Here is a 22783-nt window from a genome sequence, read left to right as displayed (position 1 = left end):
TGTTATTACTGTCGATATCTGTCCTCTGTTATAACTGTCTATATCTGTCCATTGTTATTACTGTCTATATCTGTCAACTATTATTACTGTCTATACCTGTCCAATGTAATTACTGTCGATATCTATCCACTGTTATTACTGTCTATATCTGTCCTCTGTTATAACTGTCTATATCTGTCCACTCTTATAACTGTCTATATCTGTCCACTGTTATTACTGTCGATATCTGTCCACTCTTTTAACTGTCTATCTCTGTCCACTGTTATTAATGTCTATATCTGTCCACTGTTATTACTGTCTATATCCCTCCACTGTTATAACTGTCTATCTCTGTCCACTGTTATTACTGTCTATATCTGTCCACTGTTATTACTGTCTAGATGTCTCTACTGTTATTAATGTCTATATCTGTCCATGGTTATTACTGTCTATATCTGTCCACTGTTATTACTGTCTATATCTCTCCACTGTTATAACTGTCTATCTCTGTCCACTGTTATTACTAGATATGTCTGTCCACTGTTATCACTTTCTATATATGTCCAATATTATTACTGTCTATATCTGTCCACTGTTATTACTGTCGATATATGTCCTCTGTTATAACTGTCGATATCTGTCCACTGTTATTACTGTCTATATCTGTCCACTGTTATTACTGTCTATATCCCTCCACTGTCATTAATGTCTATATCTGTCCACTGTTATTACTGTCTATATCTGTCCACTGTTATAACTGTCTATATCTGTCCACTGTTATAACTGTCTATTTCTGTCCACTGTTATAACTGTCTATCTCTGTCCACTGTTATAACTGTCTATATCTGTCCACTGTTATAACTGTCTATCTCTGTCCACTGTTATAACTGTCTATATCTGTCCACTGTTATAACTGTCTAGATGTGTCTACTGTTAATACTGTCTATATCTGTCCACGGTTATTACTGTCTATATCTGTCCACTGTTATTACTGTCTATATCTGTCCACTGTAATAACTGTTTATCTCTGTCCAATGTTATTACTAGATATGTCTGTCCACTGTTATCACTTTCTATATATGTCCAATGTTATTACTGTCTATAGCTGTCCTCTGTTATAACTGTCGATATATGTCCACTTTTATTACTGTCTATAACAGTCCACTGTTATTACTGACTATATCTGTCCACTGTTTTTACTGTCTATATCTGTTCACTGTTATAACTGTCTAGATGTGTATACTGTTAATACTGTCTATATCTGTCCAATGTTATTACTAGATATGTTTGTCCACTGTTATCACTTGCTATATATGTCCAATGTTATTACTGTCTATAGCTGTCCTTTATTATAACTGTTTATATCTGTTCACTGTTATTTCTGTCTATATCTGTCCAACGTTATAACTGTCTTTCTCTGTCCACTGTTATAAGTCTATATCTGTCCACGTTTACTCCTGTCTATATCTGTCCCCTGTTATAACTGTCTATATATGTCCTCTGTTATAACTGTATATATCTGTCCACTGTTAAAGCTGTCTAGATATGTCTATTGTTATTACTGTCTATATCTGTACACTGTTATAACTGTCTATATCTCTCCACTGTTATAACTGTCGATATCTGTCCACTCTTATAACTGTCTTTATCTGTCCACTGTTATTTCTGTCGATATATGTCCTTTGTTATTACTGTCTATATCCCTCCACTGTTATTACTGTCAATATCTGTCCACTGTTAATACTGTCGATATCTGTCCACTCTTATAACTGTCTATATCCCTCCACTGCTATTGATGTATATATCTGGCCTCTGTTCTAACAGAATATATCTGTCCAATGTTATTACTAGATATGTCTGTCCACTGTTATAAGTCTATATCTGTCCACGTTTACTCCTGTCTATATCTGTCCCCTGTTATAACTGTCTAGATGTGTCTACTGTTAATACTGTCTATATCTGTCTACTGTTATTACTAACTATATCTGTCCACGGTTCTTCCTGTCTATATCTGTCCCCTGTTATAACTGTCTATTTCTGTCCACTGTTATTAATGTCTTTATCTGTCCACTGTTATAGCTGTCTAGATATGTCTAATGTTATTACTGTCTATCTCTGTCCACTATTATTACTGTCTATATCCCTCCACTGTTATTACTGTTTATATCTGTCCACTGTTGTTATAACTGGATATGTCTTTCCACTGTTATCACTTTATATGTCCTCTGATATAACTGTCGATATCTGTCCACTCTTATAACTGTCTATATCAACTGTCTATCTCTGTCCACTATTATTACTGTCTATATCCCTCCACTGTTATTACTGTCGATATATGTCCACTTTTATTACTGTCTATATCCCTCCACTGTTATTACTGTCGATATATAACTGTCTATAGCTGTCCTTTATTATAACTGTTTATATCTGTTCACTGTTATTACTGTCTTTATCTGTCCACTGTTATTAATGTCTTTATCTGTCCTCTGTTATAACTGTATATATCTGTCCACTGTTTTAACTGTATATATCTGTCCACTGTTTTTACTGTCTATATCTGTACGCGGTTATTCTTGTCTATATCTGTCCACTAACTGTCTATATCTGTTCACTGTTATTACGGTCTATATCTGTCCACTCTTATAACTGTCTATATCTCTCCACTGTTATAACTGTCGATATATGTCCACTTTTATTACTGTCTATATCATCTGTCCACGGTTATTGCTGTCTATATCTGTCCAATGTTATTACTGTCTATAGCTGTCCACTGTTATTACTGGATATGTCTGTCCACTGTTATCACATTCTATATATGTCCAATGTTATTTATGTCTATATCAATCCACTGTTATTACTGTCGATATATGTCCACTTTTATTACTGTCTATATCCCTCCACTGTTATTAATGTCTTTATCTGTCCTCTGTTATAACTGTATATATCTGTCCACTGTTTTTACTGTCTATATCTGTTCACTATTATAACTGTCTATATCCCTCCACTGTTATAACTGTCTATGGCTGTCCTTTGTTATAACTGTCTATAGCGGTCCACTGTTATAACTGTCCAGATATGTCTACTGTTACTACTGTCTATATCTGTCCCCTGTTATAACTGTCTATCTCTGTCCACTATTATTACTGTCTATATCATCTGTCCACGGTTATTGCTGTCTATATCTGTCCAAGGTTATTCCTGTCTATATCTGTCCCCTGTTATAACTGTCTAGATGTGTCTACTGTTACTACTGTCTATATCTGTCAACGGTTATTACTGTCTATATCCCTCCACTGTTATTACTGTATCTTTACTAGATATGTCTGTCCACTGTTATCACGTTCTATATATGTCCAATGTTATTACTAGATATGTCTGCCCACTGTTATCACTTTCTATGTATGTCCAATGTTATTACTAGATATGTTTGTCCACTGTTATCACTGTCTATATCTGTCCCCTGTTATAACTGTCTAGATGTGTATACTGTTAATACTGTCTATATCTGTACACTGTTATAACTGTCTAGTTATGTCTACTGTTATTAGTGTCTATATCTGTCCACTAACTGTCTATATCTGTCCGCTGTTTATACTGTCTATATCTGTACACTGTTATAACTGTCTAGTTATGTCTACTGTTATTACTAACTATATCTGTCCACGGTTATTGCTGTCTATATCTGTCCAAGGTTATTCCTGTCTATATCTGTCCCCTGTTATAACTGTCTATAGCGGTCCACTGTTATAACTGAATATGTCTGTCCACTGTTATCTCTTTCTATATATGTCCAATGCTATTACTGTCTATATCTGCCCACGGTTATTCCTGTCTATCTCTGTCCACTATTATTACTGTCTATATCATCTGTCCACGGTTATTGCTGTCTATATCTGTCCAGGGTTATTCCTGTCTATATCTGTCCAATGTTATTACTGTCTATAGCTGTCCTTTGTTATAACTGTCTATAGCTGTCCTTTATTATAACTGTTTATATCTGTTCACTGTTATTACGGTCTATATCTGTCCACTATTATAACTGTCTATATCCCTCCACTGTTATTGATGTCTATATCTGTCCACGTTTACTCCTGTCTATATCTGTCAACTGTTATAACTGTCTAGATGTGTCTACTGTTAATACTGTCTATATCTGTCAACTGTTATAACTGTCTATGGCTGTCCTTTGTTATAACTGTCAATATCTGTCCACTGTTATTTCTGTCGATATATGTCCTCTGTTATAACTGTATATATCTGTTCACTGTTATTACTGTCTGTATTTTTCCGCTGTTATTGCTATCTATATCTGTCCACGGTTATGCCTGTCTATATCTGTCCAAGGTTATTCCTGTCTATATCTGTCCCCTGTTATAACTGTCTATAGCGGTCCACTGTTATAACTGTCGATATATGTCCACTTTTATTACTGTCTATATCTGGCCCCGGTTATTCCTGTCTATTTCTGTCCACTGTTATAACTGTCTATAGCTATCCACTGTTATAACTGTCTTGATATGTCTACTGTTATTTCTGTCTATATCTGTCCAGGGTTATTCCTGTCTATATATGTCCACTGTTGTTAATGTATATATTTGTCTACTGATATAACTGTCTAGATATGTCTAATGTTATTACTGTCTATATCTGTCCACGGTTATTCCTGTCTATATCTGTCCACTGTTTATACTGTCTATATCTGTCCACTGTTATAACTGGATATGTCTGTCCACTGTTATCACTTTCTATATATGTCCAATGTTATTACTGTCTATATCTGTCCACTGTTATTACTGTCGATATATGTCCACTGTTATAACTGTCTATAGCTGTCCACTGTTATTACTGTCGATATATGTCCTTTGTTATTACTGTCTATATCTGTCCACGGTTATTACTGTCTATATCTGTCCACTGTTATTACTGTCTATATCTGTCCACTGTTATAACTGTTTATCTCTGTCCACTGTTATTACTGGATATGTCTGTCCACTGTTATCACTTTCTATATCTGTCCACCGTTCTCACTGTCTATTCCTCTCCACTGTTATTACTGTCTATACCTGTCCAATGTAATTACTGTCGATATCTATCCACTGTTATTACTGTTTATCTGTCCTCTGTTATAACTGTCTATATCTGTCCACTCTTATAACTGTCTATATCTGTCCACTGTTATTACTGTCGATATCTGTCCACTGTTATAACTGTCTATATCTTTCCACTGTTATTAATGTCTATATCTGTCCACTGTTATTACTGTCTATATCTGTCCACTGTTATTACTGTCTATATCTGTCCACTGTTATTACTGTCTATATCCCTCCACTGTTATTAATGTCTATATCTGTCCACTGTTATTACTGTCTATATCTGTCCACTGTTATTACTGTCTATATCTGTCCACTGTTATTACTGTCTATATCTGTCCACTGTTATTACTGTCTATATCTGTCCACTGTTATTACTGTCTATATCTGTCCACTGTTATTACTGTCTATATCTGTCCACTGTTATTACTGTCTATATCTGTCCACTGTTATTACTGTCTATATCTGTCCACTGTTATTACTGTCTATATCTGTCCACTGTTATTACTGTCTATATCTGTCCACTGTTATTACTGTCTATATCTGTCCACTGTTATTACTGTCTATATCTGTCCACTGTTATTACTGTCTATATCTGTCCACTGTTATTACTGTCTATATCTGTCCACTGTTATTACTGTCTATATCTGTCCACTGTTATTACTGTCTATATCTGTCCACTGTTATTACTGTCTATATCTGTCCACTGTTATTACTGTCTATATCTGTCCACTGTTATTACTGTCTATATCTGTCCACTGTTATTACTGTCTATATCTGTCCACTGTTATTACTGTCTATATCTGTCCACTGTTATTACTGTCTATATCTGTCCACTGTTATTACTGTCTATATCTGTCCACTGTTATTACTGTCTATATCTGTCCACTGTTATTACTGTCTATATCTGTCCACTGTTATTACTGTCTATATCTGTCCACTGTTATTACTGTCTATATCTGTCCACTGTTATTACTGTCTATATCTGTCCACTGTTATTACTGTCTATATCTGTCCACTGTTATTACTGTCTATATCTGTCCACTGTTATTACTGTCTATATCTGTCCACTGTTATTACTGTCTATATCTGTCCACTGTTATTACTGTCTATATCTGTCCACTGTTATTACTGTCTATATCTGTCCACTGTTATTACTGTCTATATCTGTCCACTGTTATTACTGTCTATATCTGTCCACTGTTATTACTGTCTATATCTGTCCACTGTTATTACTGTCTATATCTGTCCACTGTTATTACTGTCTATATCTGTCCACTGTTATTACTGTCTATATCTGTCCACTGTTATTACTGTCTATATCTGTCCACTGTTATTACTGTCTATATCTGTCCACTGTTATTACTGTCTATATCTGTCCACTGTTATTACTGTCTATATCTGTCCACTGTTATTACTGTCTATATCTGTCCACTGTTATTACTGTCTATATCTGTCCACTGTTATTACTGTCTATATCTGTCCACTGTTATTACTGTCTATATCTGTCCACTGTTATTACTGTCTATATCTGTCCACTGTTATTACTGTCTATATCTGTCCACTGTTATTACTGTCTATATCTGTCCACTGTTATTACTGTCTATATCTGTCCACTGTTATTACTGTCTATATCTGTCCACTGTTATTACTGTCTATATCTGTCCACTGTTATTACTGTCTATATCTGTCCACTGTTATTACTGTCTATATCTGTCCACTGTTATTACTGTCTATATCTGTCCACTGTTATTACTGTCTATATCTGTCCACTGTTATTACTGTCTATATCTGTCCACTGTTATTACTGTCTATATCTGTCCACTGTTATTACTGTCTATATCTGTCCACTGTTATTACTGTCTATATCTGTCCACTGTTATTACTGTCTATATCTGTCCACTGTTATTACTGTCTATATCTGTCCACTGTTATTACTGTCTATATCTGTCCACTGTTATTACTGTCTATATCTGTCCACTGTTATTACTGTCTATATCTGTCCACTGTTATTACTGTCTATATCTGTCCACTGTTATTACTGTCTATATCTGTCCACTGTTATTACTGTCTATATCTGTCCACTGTTATTACTGTCTATATCTGTCCACTGTTATTACTGTCTATATCTGTCCACTGTTATTACTGTCTATATCTGTCCACTGTTATTACTGTCTATATCTGTCCACTGTTATTACTGTCTATATCTGTCCACTGTTATTACTGTCTATATCTGTCCACTGTTATTACTGTCTATATCTGTCCACTGTTATTACTGTCTATATCTGTCCACTGTTATTACTGTCTATATCTGTCCACTGTTATTACTGTCTATATCTGTCCACTGTTATAACTGGATATGTCTGTCCACTGTTATCACTTTCTATATATGTCCAATGTTATTACTGTCTATATCTGTCCACTGTTATTACTGTCGATATATGTCCACTGTTATAACTGTCTATAGCTGTCCTTTGTTATTACTGTCTATATCCCTCCACTGTTATTACTGTCTTTATCTGTCCACTGTTATTACTGTCGATATCTGTCCACTGTTATAACTGTCTATAGCTGTCCTTTGTTATAACTGTCAATATCTGTCCACTGTTATAGCTGTCTAGATATGTCTACTGTTATTACTGTCTATATCTGTCCAACGTTATAACTGTCTATCTCTGTCCACTGTTATTACTATTTATATCTGTCCACTGTTATTACTGTCTATACCAGTCCACTGTTATTACTGTCGATATCTGCCCTTTGTTATTACTGTCCATATCTGTCCACTGTTATTACTGTCTATATCTGTCCACTGTTATAACTGTCTAGATATGTCTACTGTTATTACTGTCTATATCTGTCCACGGTTATTACTGTCTATATCTGTCCACTGTTATTACTGTCAATATCTGTCCACTGTTATAACTGGATATGTCTGTCCACTGTTATCACTTTCTATATATGTCCAATGTTATTACCGTCTATATCTGTCCACGGTTATTACTGTCTATATCTGTCCACTGTCATTACTGTCTATATCTGTCCACTGTTATAACTGGATATGTCTGTCCACTGTTATCACTTTCTATATATGTCCAATGTTATTACCGTCTATATCTGTCCACTGTTATAACTGTCTATATCTATCCTCTGTTATAACTGTCTATATCTGTCCACTGTTATTACTGGATGTGTCTGTCCTTTGTTATTACTGTCTATATCTGTCCTCTGTTATAACTGTCTATATCTGTCCACTGTTATAACTGTCTAGATATGTCAACTGTTATTACTGTCTATATCTGTCAACTGTTAATACTGTCTATCTCTGTCTACTGTTATTACTGGATGTGTCTGTCCACTGTTATCACTTTCTATATCTGTCCACTGTTATTACTGTCTATATCTGTCAACTGTTAATACTGTCTATCTCTGTCTACTGTTATTACTGGATGTGTCTGTCCACTGTTATCTCTTTCTATATCTGTCCACTGTTATTACTGTATATATCTGTCCACTGTTATAACTGTCTATATCTGCCCACTGTTACGATATATGTCCTCTGTTATAACTGTCGATATATGTCCACTGTTATTACTGTCTATATCTGCCCACTGTTATAACTGTCTATAGCTGTCCTTTGTTATAACTGTCTATATCTGTCCACTGTTTTTACTGTTTATATCTGTCCACTGTTATTACTGTCTTTATCTGTCCACTGTTATAACTGTCTATATCTGCCCACTGTTATTACTGTCTATGTCTGTCCACTGTTATTACTGTCTATATCCGTCCACTGTTATAACTGTCTATAGCTGTCCTTTGTTATAACTGTCTATATCTGTCCACTGTTTTTACTGTTTATATCTGTCCACTGTTATTACTGTCTTTATCTGTCCACTGTTATAACTGTCTATATATCTGTCCACTGTTATAACTGTCTATATCCCTCCGCTGTTATTGATGTCTATATCTGTCCACTGTTATAACTGTCGCTATATGTCTACTGTTATTACTGTCTATATCTGTACACCGTTATAACTGTCTATCTCTGTCCACTGTTATTACTGTCTATATCCGTCCACTGTTATAACTGTCTATAGCTGTCCTTTGTTATAACTGTCTATATCTGTCCACTGTTTTTACTGTTTATATCTGTCCACTGTTATTACTGTCTTTATCTGTCCACTGTTATAACTGTCTATATCCCTCCGCTGTTATTGATGTCTATATCTGTCCACTGTTATTACTAGATGTGTCTGTCCTTTGTTATTACTGTCTATATCCCTCCACTGTTATTAATGTCTATATCTATCCTCTGTTATAACTGTATATATCTGTCCACTGTTATAACTGTCTATATATCTGTCCACTGTTATAACTGTCTAGATATGTCTACTGTTATTACTGTCTATATCTGTACACCGTTATAACTGTCTATCTCTGTCCACTGTTATTACTGTTTATATCTGTTATCACTGTCTATATCTGCCCACTGTTATTACTGTCTATGTCTGTCCACTGTTATTACTGTCTATATCCGTCCACTGTTATAACTGTCTATAGCTGTCCTTTGTTATAACTGTCTATATCTGTCCACTGTTTTTACTGTTTATATCTGTCCACTGTTATTACTGTCTTTATCTGTCCACTGTTATAACTGTCTATATCTGTCCACTGTTTTTACTGTTTATATCTGTCCACTGTTATTACTGTCTATACCTGTCCTCTGTTATTCCTGTCGATATCTGTCCACTGTTATTACTGTCTATATATATCTACTGTTATTACTGTCTATATCTGTACACCGTTATAACTGTCTATCTCTGTCCACTGTTATTACTGTCTATATCTTGCGCACCATGTGTGGACGATGTGCAGACGGTATGTGAACGATGTATGCACGGGGTGCGCACGCTATTTTTGGTGCGTTGTGCGGTCCCACAACTGTATGTCCTCTGTTATAACTGTCTATATCTGTCCACTGTTATTATTGTCTATATCTGTCCTGTGTTATTGATGTCTATATCTGTCCACTGTTATAACTGTCTATATCTGTCCACTGTTATTACTGTCTATATCTGTCCCCTGTTATTACTGTCTATATCTGTCCACTGTTATTATTGTCTATATCCCTCCACCGTTATTAATGTCTATATCTGTCCACTGTTATCACTGTCTATATATGTCCACTGTTATAAAAGTCTATATCTGTCCTCTGTTATTACTGTCGATATATGTCCTCTGTTATAACTGTCTATATCTGTCCACTGTTATTACTGTCTTTATCTGTCCACTGTTATAACTGTCTATATCTGTCCACTGTTATTACTGTCTATATCTGTCCACTGTTATCACTGTCTATATATGTCCACTGTTATAACAGTCTATATCTGTCCTCTGTTATTACTGTCGATATATGTCCTCTGTTATAACTGTCTATATCTGTCCACTGTTATTACTGCCTATATCTGTCCACTGTTATTACTGTCTATATCTGTCCTGTGTTATTGATGTCTATATCCCTCCACTGTTATAACTGTCTATATCTGTCCACTGTTATTACTGTCTATATCTGTCCACTGTTATTATTGTCTATATCCCTCCACTGTTATTAATGTCTATATCTGTCCACTGTTATCACTTTCTATATCTGTCCACTGTTATTATTGTCGATATATGTCCTCTGTTATAACTGTCTATTTTTGTCCACTGTTATAACTGTCTAGATATGTCCACTGTTGTTACTGTCTATATATGACTACTGTTATTACTGTCTTTATCTGTCCACTGTTATTACTGTCTATATCTGTCCACTGTTATAACTGTCGATATATGTCTACTGTTATTACTGTCTATATCTGTCCACTGTTATTACCGTCGATATCTGTTCATTGATATAACTGTCTAACTGTCCACTGTTATTACTGGCTATCTCTGTCCACTGTTATTACTGTTTATATCTGTCCATTGTTATTACTCTCTATATCTGTCCACTGTTATTACTGTTTATATCTGTCCACTGTTATTACTGTCTATATATATCTACTGTTATTACTGTCTATATCTGTCCACTGTTATTACTGTTTTTATCTGTCCATTGTTATTCCTGTCCATATCTGTCCATTGTTATTAATGTTTATATCTGTTCACTGTTATAACTGTCTATATCTGTCCACTGTTATAACTGTCTATATCTGCCCACTGTTATTACTGTCTATGTCTGTCCACTGTTATTACTGTCTATATATGTCCACTGTTATTACTGTCTATATCTGTCCATTGTTATTACTGTTTATATCTGTCCACTGTTATTAATGTTTTGATCTGTCCACTGTTATTACTGTCTATATCTGTCCATTGTTATTACTGTCTATATCTGTCCACTATTATTACTGTCTATATCTGCCCACTGTTATAACTGTCGATATATGGCTACTGTTATTACTGTCTATATCTGTCCACTGTTATTACTGTCTATATCCCTCCACTGTTATTACTGTCTATATATGTCCACTGTTATTACTGTCTATGTCTGTCTACTGTTATAACTGTCTATATCTGTCCACTGTTATTACTGTCTATCTCTGTCCACTGTTATTACTGTTTATATCTGTCCACTGTTATTAATGTTTTGATCGGTCCACTGTTATTACTGTCTATATCTGTCTACTGTTGTAACTGTCTATATCTGTCAACTGTTATTACTGTCTATCTCTGTCCACTGTTTTTACTGTTTATATCTGTCCACTGTTATTACTGTCTTTATTTGTCCACTGTAATTACTGTCGATATATGTCTACTGTTTTTACTGTCTATATCTGTCTACTCTTATCACTGTCCATATATATCCATGTACATATTGTTTATATCTGTCTCCGTTATTATTGATCAAATGTATGTTCACCGTTACTAATGTTTTTATGTGTCTGCTTTTATTTTATTTTTTTGTTAAAAAATAATTGGGGGGGGGGGGTCGTTGCTTACATCCACCCATTGTAGATCAACTTCGCATCATGGTACAATAGTATCCTATGGCAGTGACGGTGTTTTTCATCCATATAAGGTTTTCTATCATACAATGTAGTTATGCGAGTATAAACTTTTGCATGCATTGTCCATTAAGTGTTTCCAGGCAATAAAACGAAATTGTTATGAAATGATACTGAAGGAACTGCAATTCAATCACAATCATGTGTTAAGATCATGTAATGACGTGCTTCCATGTATGTTAGGTATGCCTGCAAGTGTGCTTGTGTGCTGGAGACGACAAGATATGTTGGTGTATTTGCTTCCTCCTAAAAGCGCTGATATGATGCCGACTTAAAAGCGCTACCTTACTGACATACTGCCAGCAGGTTAACCAGCTGTTGCCATTACCCTAAAAACTGAACGTTTAGCAGGGAATAACAACTACTGCTTTGTTAGGACTTCGATACGACCTTCCCTGGTGACATAACTCATTGCCTTCCCCACTTGGTCAATTGTTCACACCAAGGCCAAAAGTGGGGCATTGACAAAAAAGGCGCTATGGAACAGAAAGGTTTTAGGAGGAAGAGGGAATGTGGGCAATAGGTCATTTTTTTGTTATTTTTTTTCAATGTCCTCTTAGTAGAAAACACAGAAGAAACAGCTCGATGATGTCCTACGTTAGTAGCCTGTACGACATGCAGTCGGATACAGCAGGCCTAGTATGTCCGAAACTTACAGGCTATCATTTATAATAATTAGGTAGCGTAGTGTGGTTATTGTCACCCTTTTTACACCAATGACAATACTGGCTGGACAGCAATGAAGAAGCACCAGAGGAAGCCTTCATTATCTGTGTATCACGATGGTATAACTCTGGATTTGACAACAACGCTTACTGTTGTGACACTGGCATTAAATAGCTTGCTGTTCTGTCCGATGCCATAACTAGGAATACTTCACATACAGGCGTTCTATAACACTCGTCGGGTAATGCCGAGTCAGCTTTCCAACGATTGCCAATTGGAGGAATTTTATTTTGTTCTAGAGACTAATAAACAGCTTGAAATTCTCATATCATTTTTTTGGGGGGCCGAGAAATAAAAACCGTTCGGGTTTATTTTAAGTTTCTGGCAAGTGTTCAGCTATTCCCATGACATAACGGAATACGCCAGTGTACACAAGCATGTAGCTATGCATCTACAAGAGTTAATTTCAGAAGAAACAACGAACTATTAATAGTAATCCCAGCCGTATAAAGCTCTTTTTTATTCGTACAATTACAACAAAGCCGATTTGATTGCATTGATTAGCGTAGAGAGACGGTAAACCTGATGTCGACGACTCCTTCCTCGCCAGTGTGAAGAGCTCCTCTTCACTCAACCCTAGAGCGGCCATCACAGTTTGAACGCCGACAGAAGACTCGTTTTAGATTAAAAGTAGCGATATCATTTCTGACACAGTCACTTATCATTCCTTTGAGAAATAACTTGTTTAATGAATCCTTTAGTAGGAATTATAAAGAAATGGTAATGGAAGGGAAAGTTTTGTTTAACAGTCTGATTTACGTCTTTACTGATATTTGCCTGAAGATGGTGTTTGTGATGACGTTTCTAAGTATGGCGTTTCCTGTTGGACAGGTTGTATGATTTTACAACTACTTTAAACCTTGTTCCCCTACAGGCGTCACTCCCAACACCCACGCCACGATGTCTGTTGCCACGGTTTTACCGATAGAGAGCAGAGAAATGCCGAGCCCGGGGCACGGGAGACGAGTGGGGAGTACATCCACGTATGGCCGTGCAAGTGTTTCAACAATCGGTTCCACCGCGGGACGGAGCAGTACCTCAACCAATGGACGGGGAAGTGTATCGACAACCGGAAGAGGAAGTACGTCACGACCACCTAACGATGTTGACCTTGTTTATATTCAGTCCTTTACCAATCACCAGATAGACGTAAGTATAGTGGCATAGGCCATGTTTCTGCCATATCGTCTGTTACACGTGAATGCTTAAACCATGGACAGTTCAGATATCCAACATATCTTTTGTTTATATTCGGTTAAGTGCACTGTCTAAAGGATTATTTTACTACTAATGTATACAGGATTATATTTTCTGCATAATGTATACAGGATTATATTCACTACATACTGTATACAGGATAATAATTACTAAACACTCTATGCAGGATTATATTTATTACATAATGTATACAGGATAATACTTTCTACTTACTGTATACAGGATTATATTTGTATTTACTACATACTGTATACAGGGTTATACCTGTATTTACTACATACTGTATACAGGATTATATTTACTACATACTGTATACAGGATTATATTTACTACACACAGTATACAGGATTCTATTTATTAAACACTGTATACAGGATTATATTTATTAAACCCTGTATACAGGATTATATTTACTAAACATTATTTACAGAAATATATTTACTACATACTGTAAATACACATGACATAGTAACATTGATTTATATTTTTCTGTTTACATAAACATACTTTGTATTAACACTGCTGTGTAGAGATGCTGTATTAAACTTACTATTGACCTTTTTTGTAGTAACACTAGAGTAGTAACACAGGTGTAGCAACATTGGTGTAGTAACATTGGTGTATTTACAATGGTGAAGTAACATTGATGTAGTAACATTGGTGTAGTTACACTGGTGAAGTACCATTGGTGTAGTAGCATTGGTGTAGTAACATTTGTTTAGTAACATTGGTGTAGTAACATTGGTTTAGTAACATTGGTGAAGTATCATTGATGTAGTAACATTGGTGTAGTATCATTGGTGTAGTAACACTGGTGAAGTAACATTGGTGTAGTAACATTGGTGTAGTAACACTGGTGAAGGAACATTGATGTACTAACACTGATGTTGTAACATATGTGTAGTAACATTGGTGTAGTAACATTGGTGTAGTAACATTGTTTTAGTAGCATTGGTGAAGTAACAATGATGTACTTATACTGATGAAGGAACATTGATGTAGTAACACTGGTGAAGTTTACAAATATTCCATTTGAAAAATTGGTAATTTAAAATTAGTGATTTTATAACGTCTTCGTTTTACATATATATACGAACAAATACCATGGTTTATGTTAACAGTATGTACAAGGATAGTTACAAGTAACTGTAACAAGTGTTCATCATGTGTTGTATTTGTGGATAATATATTACTCACAGACTGTTTTATCACCAATTGTTTCGCTTCTCTCTTACAGAAATGGAAATCTTTATTCGAGACAGTAAGTAATCAAAGCTTTCTAATCTAATCTAACATTTCAATATATGACACAAGTTTTTGACTTGCAAACGGGTTTGATGGAGTCAAACGTTTCAATCAATACCAAGTAAATACAGCGCTTAACTCTGTTCGAAACATTCGAGCGGAAATCAAAGAATTTCATTTCCAAGACTTCATTGTCCTGTACATCCAACCTAGCTACTGGAGGATGTCTGTTGTTAAGGAATGTGAAATCTAAACCACTGTGAACATTAATTTGATGGTCCCTTGGTGTTTTAATGCAGCAGTTCCTTGTATCTGCCGAGGGTGAACGCTACTGTAGTGTCCCTGTTTGTATTATTTAACGCGCGCACCATTCAGTTTGTTTGTGACACATGTGGCAGTTATACCAATTGGTCTGCCACATCTGTGCAGTTTATTGCTTATATTTATATTTTCGTAATGAGAATGCGCAAAAAATATAATTTATGTCTTTTCCAATTTTCAAATTTCTCGCTTATTACCGTCAGGTCAGGTCATTATCTAGAACGGCACAAAGATAACAGCTGACGTCACGCGCTATTTCCCATACACAATTGAAAAGGCTCCACATCTTTCGTTAATAATTCATTTGTTTTTAATTTATACATCCAGTCTACTATATTAGACTTACGAGACACTCACTCTTCCCCTATCACTCTAGACTGTAACAGTATTGCATATGTCTGCTCGCCCACCTTTACATCCAGTCTACTATATTAGACTTACGAGACACTCACTCTTCCCCTATCACTCTAGACTGTAACAGTATTGCATATGTCTGCTCGCCCACCTTTACATCCAGTCTACTATATTAGACTTACGAGACACTCACTCTTCCCCTATCACTCTAGACTGTAACAGTATTACATATGTCTGCTCGCCCACCTTTACATCCAGTCTACTATATTAGACTTACGAGACACTCACTCTTCCCCTATCACTCTAGACTGTAACAGTATTACATATGTCTGCTCGCCCACCTTTACATCCAGTCTACTATATTAGACTTACGAGACACTCACTCTTCCCCTATCACTCTAGACTGTAACAGTATTACATATGTCTGCTCGCCCACCTTTACATCCAGTCTACTATATTAGACTTACGAGACACTCACTCTTCCCCTATCACTCTAGACTGTAACAGTATTGCATATGTCTGCTCGCCCACCTTTACATCCAGTCTACTATATTAGACTTGCGAGACACTCACTCTTCCCCTATCACTCTAGACTGTAACAGTATTACATATGTCTGCTCGCCCACCTTTACATCCAGTCTACTATATTAGACTTACGAGACACTCACTCTTCCCCTATCACTCTAGACTGTAACAGAATTACATATGTACATAATTATAAATTTAAAGCTAACAGTAGCATTTTAACATTATTGGAGTTTTGCAATTGACAAAAGCGTATAAGACTGTAATAATTTAGGCCTAGGGTATGATATGAGCGAGAGTGGAGAATATCATGTATTATAAACCAGAAATACTCTCCAAAGATTCAAATTGTACACAATATTGATTTTCAAAACCGTGGTGTTTTATTAAGATGAGCTACGTTGTAGAGATTTTAATCACGAGATTGAGAAAAAAAACGTTGGGTATAATCTAATTTCTTAACCTTTGGCACGGTAATAAACACGAAAGTTCGTCTGTGACATCAGACGGGTGCTGTATCGAATGATGAGTTTAAACAGCAATCACGGGAGACATTGGTGTGTATAAACCTATACACGGCAAAACATGCTGGTAGGTACGGCCAAACTGATGAACAAAAAAATCACAAACTAATGACGTAATATAGAGGTATTCGACAACGGTTTGGCTCTCTGACACATGTGGATACACAATCGATCACCTGTAAGTGGTGCCACATCTCATAAAACACAGAGTATGCGGGTCTATACCAGAGCTTATCGGTGCAATACTTGATGCAGTTTGAAGAAATTGTGTTGTATTGGAGACCTTTTGATGTGTTTACGTTTTATTTATTTTTTTACACTCGCGTACTCTCCAAGTACATCACCATTTTAATTAGTCCAGTATGTTCTTTGTAGCTAAGCGCATGTAATAAACAATTCCATCGAGTGACATGGCACGACATGGTTATTCTTTTGTATTGATAGCGCCATGTAACAAAGTGCGGCTTTCATGAGTGCTATACATTTATTAAAAGATTTATCTCATTATTGCTCTCCGGACGAGGATGTCCAGAAATCAGGGATTTAGAGCTACAATGTACATTGTATCACGCAACGACCTTCCTATTTTCTGTTAGTTTCGTGTTCGTTATTCTAAAGAAAAACGTTATTGCATTCGATAAACCGGCAGTCAGAGAGCAGCGTGACGGCGCAAATGTCCCCTCTTCAAATCGGCAACAACAGGCGATTTTTCACAAGTTCATGTGAAATTCACAAGTAGGCGAAGTTTTAAGTAATTATTTATTATTCAATCATTCCGATAATTCTATGTTTAAGAAAGTTGCATCGCCTACATTAGCCGAACAAGGATAACGCAAACACCGTGTCTACGCATATGTCTGTGACTGCCAACAATTAAATTTCGAGGTTTGAGCAGACGACAACAGTGGATCTTGATACAATTCAGCTAAACTGTCGGTCAGCCAGGACACAAAAGGCCGCTGTCATACGTTTAAAGATTACATTACAGAAAAACAATGGATGCAAATTGGGAAAGTCATATCTTTACATGGCGATAAAACGGTTCCTCGATGCAATGCATGTGCTAGATAAATAATTAAGCTAGCCGTTATCATTTTAATAACATGGAAAAGCATTTTTAATATAAAAAACGGTTGCCAGGAAATCATTCAGTGTCTCTAAAGTGTAAGAGTGATTTGAACCGACCGTGACGCTATTCAACTATCCTGTTCTGTTGATACTGAACATTTTACGAAAACTGTTTTTAGAATCATTCATCAGGGTAATCTCTTTTTTTGAAAAAGTGATCAACAATGAAAATACTGTGAGTGATATCGTGCGTGTTTTGACACGACAGCCTATGGGTAGGGTATGGACTGAGTTCCACAGGAAGCGCGAGCTGTCGCGCGAACTCCAAATCAGTTTAGTACCTCTAGTCGACACACTTAACCCGTATTCGATTTCTCTCGGGACATTGGCTTACTGAGTGTATTTTTAACAGGTTTAGTAAGTGATTTGTTCTTCGACTGATATTTCACTCACACATTCCTGTCAGGATATTTTCGCCCTCCTATAAAGGATCCCCCCCTAACGTCTAAAATCTGTCTGGAAGAGATTAAGTATTCAGGACGATTTTTCATCTCAAAGAGAGTGAACAAGTCAATGGTATACATCAATTTTCCCCAATAAATCAGACGAGTAACGAATTGTTAACAGTAAACTGATGAGAAAGAACTTTTCACCAGTAAACCAAGCGTGTAACAATATGTTATCAGTAAACCAAACGAGTAACAATTTGTTATCAGTAAACCAAGCGTGTAACAATTTGTTATCAGTATACCAAACTAGTAACAATTTGTCATCAGAAAACAAAGCAAGTAGCAATTTGTTATCAGTAAACCAAACGAGTAACAATTTGTTATCAGAAAACCAAACGAGAAACATTTTTCATCAGTAAACCAAGCGAGTAACAATTAGTTATCAGTAAACCAAGCGTGTAACAATTTGTTATCAGTATACCAAACTAGTATCAATTTGTCATCAGAAAACAAAGCAAGTAGCAATTTGTTATCAATAAACCAAACGAGTAACAATTTGTTATCAGTAAACCGAGCGAGTAACAATTTGTTATCAGTAAACCAAGCGACTAACAATTTGTTATCAGTAAACCAAACTGGTAACAATTTGTTATCAGTAAACCAAACTGGTAACAATTTGTTATCAGTAAACCAAGCGAGTAACAATTTGTTAGCGGTAAACCAAGCGTGTAACAATTTGTTTCAGTAAACCAAGCGAGGAACAATTTGTTATCAGTAAACCAAACGAGGAACAATTTGTTATCAGTAAACCAAACGAGGAACAATTTGTTATCAGTAAACCAAACGAGGAACAATTTGTTATCAGTAAACCAAACGAGCAACAATTTGTTATCAGTAAACCAAACGAGTAGCAATTTGTTATTAATTATCAGTATACCAAACTAGTAACATTTTGTCATCAGTAAACCAAGCAAGTAACAATTTGTTATCAGTAAACCAAGCGAGTAACAATTTGTCATCAGTAAACCAAACTAGTAACATTGTGTCATCAGTAAACCAAGCGAGTAAATTTTGTTATCAGAAAACCAAATTAGTAACATTTTGTCATCAGTAAACCAAGCGAGTAACAATTTGTTATCGGTAAACCAAGCGTGTAACAATTTGTTTCAGTAAACCAAGCGAGTAACAATTTGTTATCAGTAAACCAAACGAGCAACAATTTGTCATCAGTAAACCAAGTGAGTAACAATTTGTTATCAGTAAACCAAGCCAGTAACAATTTGTTAACAATATACCAAGCGAGTAACAATGTGTTACCTGGAATTAAGCGAGTACCAATGTGTTACAAGTAAACCAAGCGAGTAACAATTTGTTATCAGTAAACCAAACGAGCAACAATTTGTTATCAGTATACCAAACGAGTAACAATTTGTTATCAGTAAACCAAACGAGTAACAATTTGTTATCAGTAACCCAAACGAGTAACAATTTGTTGTCAGTAAACCAAGCGAGTAATATTTTGTTATCAGTAAACCAAACAAGTAACAATTTGTTATCAGTAACCCAAACGAGTAACAATTTGTTGTCAGTAAACCAAGCGAGTAATATTTTGTTATCAGTAAACCAAACAAGCAACAATTTGTTATCAGTAAACCGAGCGAGTAACAATTTGTTATCCGTAAACCAAACGAGCAACAATTTGTTATCAGTAAACGGAGCGAGTAACAATTTGTTATCAGCAAACCAAACGAGTAACAATTTGTTATAAGTAAACCAAACGTGTAACAATTTGTTATCAGTATACCAAACCAGTAACAATTTGTTATCAGTAAAACAAACGAGCAACAATTTGTTATCAGTAAACCGAGCGAGTAACGATTTGTTATCAGTAAACCAAACAAGGAACAATTTGTTATCAGTAAACAAAACGAGTAACAATGTGTTACCTGGAATTAATCGAGTACCAATGTGTTACAAGTAAACCAAGCGAGTAACAATTTGTTATCGGTAAACCAAGCGTGTAACAATTTGTCATCAGTAAACCAAGTGAGTACCAATTTGTTATCAGTAAACCAAACGAGCAACAAGTTGGCATCAGTAAACCAAGTGAGTACCAATTTGTTATCAGTAAACCAAACGAGTAACAGTTTGCTATCAGTAAACCAAACGAGTAACAATTTGTTGTCAGTAAACCAAGCGAGTAATATTTTGTTATCAGTAAACCAAGCCAGTAACAATTTGTTATCAATATACCAAGCGAGTAACAATGTGTTACCTGGAATTAAGCGAGTACCAATGTGTTACAAGTAAACCAAGCGAGTAACAATTTGTTATCAGTAAACCAAACGAGTAACAATTTGTTACAAGTAAACCAAACGAGTAACAATTTGTTATCAGTAAACCAAACGAGTAACAATTTGTTACAAGTAAACCAAACGAGTAACAATTTGTTATCAGTAAACCAAACGAGTAACAATTTGTTATCAGTAAACCAAACGAGTAGCAATTTGTTATCAGTAAACCAAACGAGTAACAATTTGTTATCAGTATACCAAACGAGTAACAACTTTATACCAGTTAAACTGATGAGTCACAATTTGTTAGCGATGACCCCGCTGGTATTTGTAAATGACTCTAGTAAACTAAACAAATCACATTTGTTTTCACCATCATGTCCTGTCTGCTTGAATAGGTTTTAGTCGTACAGTATATAATGACCAGCTCAACGTACAGTATATAATGACCAGCTCAACGTACAGTATGTAATGACCAGCTCAACGTACAGTAGTTACAAGTAAACCAAGCGAGTAACAATTTGTTATCAGTAAACCAAACGAGTAGCAATTTGTTATCAGTAACCCAAACGAGTAACAATTTGTTATCAGTATACCAAACGAGTAACAACTTTATACCAGTTAAACTGATGAGTCACAATTTGTTAGCGATGACCCCGCTGGTATTTGTAAATGACTCTAGTAAACTAAACAAATCACATTTGTTTTCACCATCATGTCCTGTCTGCTTGAATAGGTTTTAGTCGTACAGTATATAATGACCAGCTCAACGTACAGTATGTAATGGCCAGCTCAACGTACAGTATATAATGACCAGCCCAACGTACAGTATATAATGACCAGCCCAACGTACAGTATATAATGACCAGCCCAACGTACAGTATATAACGACCAGCTCAACGTACAGTATATAATGACCAGTCAAACGTACAGTATATAATGACCAGCTCAACGTAAAGTATATAATGGCCAGCTCAACGTACAGTATATAATGACCAGCCCAACGTACAGTATATAATGACCAGCTCAACCTACAGTATGTAATGACCAGCTCAACGTACAGTATATAATTACCAGTCAAACGTACAGTATATAATGACCAGCTCAACGTACAGTATGTAATGGCCAGCTCAACGTACAGTATATGATGACCAGCTCAACGTACAGTATATAATGACCAGCTCAACTTACAGTATATAATGACCAGCTCAACGTACAGTATGTAATGGCCAGCTCAACGTACAGTATATAATGACCAGCTCAACGTACAGTATGTAATGACCAGCTCAACGTACAGTATTTAATGACCAGCTCAACGTACAGTATATAATGGTCAGCTCAACGTACAGTATATAATGACCAGCCCAACGTACAGTATATAATGACCAGCTCAACCTACAGTATGTAATGACCAGCCCAACGTACAGTATATAATGACCAGCCCAACGTACAGTATATAATGACCAGCCCAACGTACAGTATATAATGACCAGCTCAACCTACAGTATGTAATGACCAGCTCAACGTACAGTATTTAATGACCAGCTCAACGTACAGTATATAATGACCAGCTTAACGTACAGTATATAACGACCAGCTCAACGTACAATATATAATGACCAGCTCTTTTGCACTCGGAAGAAAGTTTTGAGAATGTAATTTCCTTGCACATCAATTAGATTGAATACCATTGATTGATACGGCAGTTGCTATGTTTGTACCCTAGGACTACCCCTTAGTCTGATTCTAAGTGATTCTCGTGTCTGACTACAGGTGATTAACAGGTCATATATCATACATTTGTCTGCCGGTGGATAAAGCGTAACTAATACATAAGTGAAGACTATTAATCACGTTTAGATAACTGGAACTAGTTCATTTTCCTTGAAAAAGAAATCCGAGTTCGTTTTGAAACTTAGAAATTAACTTATATAAGCTAGA

The 22783-nt window shown here is 35.8% G+C and overlaps 1 protein-coding gene across 1 annotated transcript in view; it reads left to right on the top strand.

Moving 5' to 3' along the window:
• Positions 1-22783, top strand: part of LOC110448923 (rhomboid-related protein 2-like) — a 56813-nt gene that overhangs the window by 3870 nt on the left and 30160 nt on the right. Inside the window, exons 2-3 of the mRNA XM_021495436.1 lie at positions 13719-13993; positions 15300-15323. Coding sequence (XP_021351111.1) covers positions 13745-13993; positions 15300-15323 — 273 coding nt within the window. The 5' untranslated portion in view covers positions 13719-13744. The remainder of the gene's footprint in view (positions 1-13718; positions 13994-15299; positions 15324-22783) is intronic.

Source organism: Mizuhopecten yessoensis, unplaced genomic scaffold (genome assembly GCF_002113885.1).
Source record: "Mizuhopecten yessoensis strain PY_sf001 unplaced genomic scaffold, ASM211388v2 scaffold4373_2, whole genome shotgun sequence".
In the NCBI taxonomy this organism is placed as follows: Eukaryota; Metazoa; Mollusca; class Bivalvia; order Pectinida; family Pectinidae; genus Mizuhopecten; species Mizuhopecten yessoensis.
Note: the sequence above shows the minus strand (reverse complement) of the source record. Positions and strands in the feature narration are given on the sequence as shown.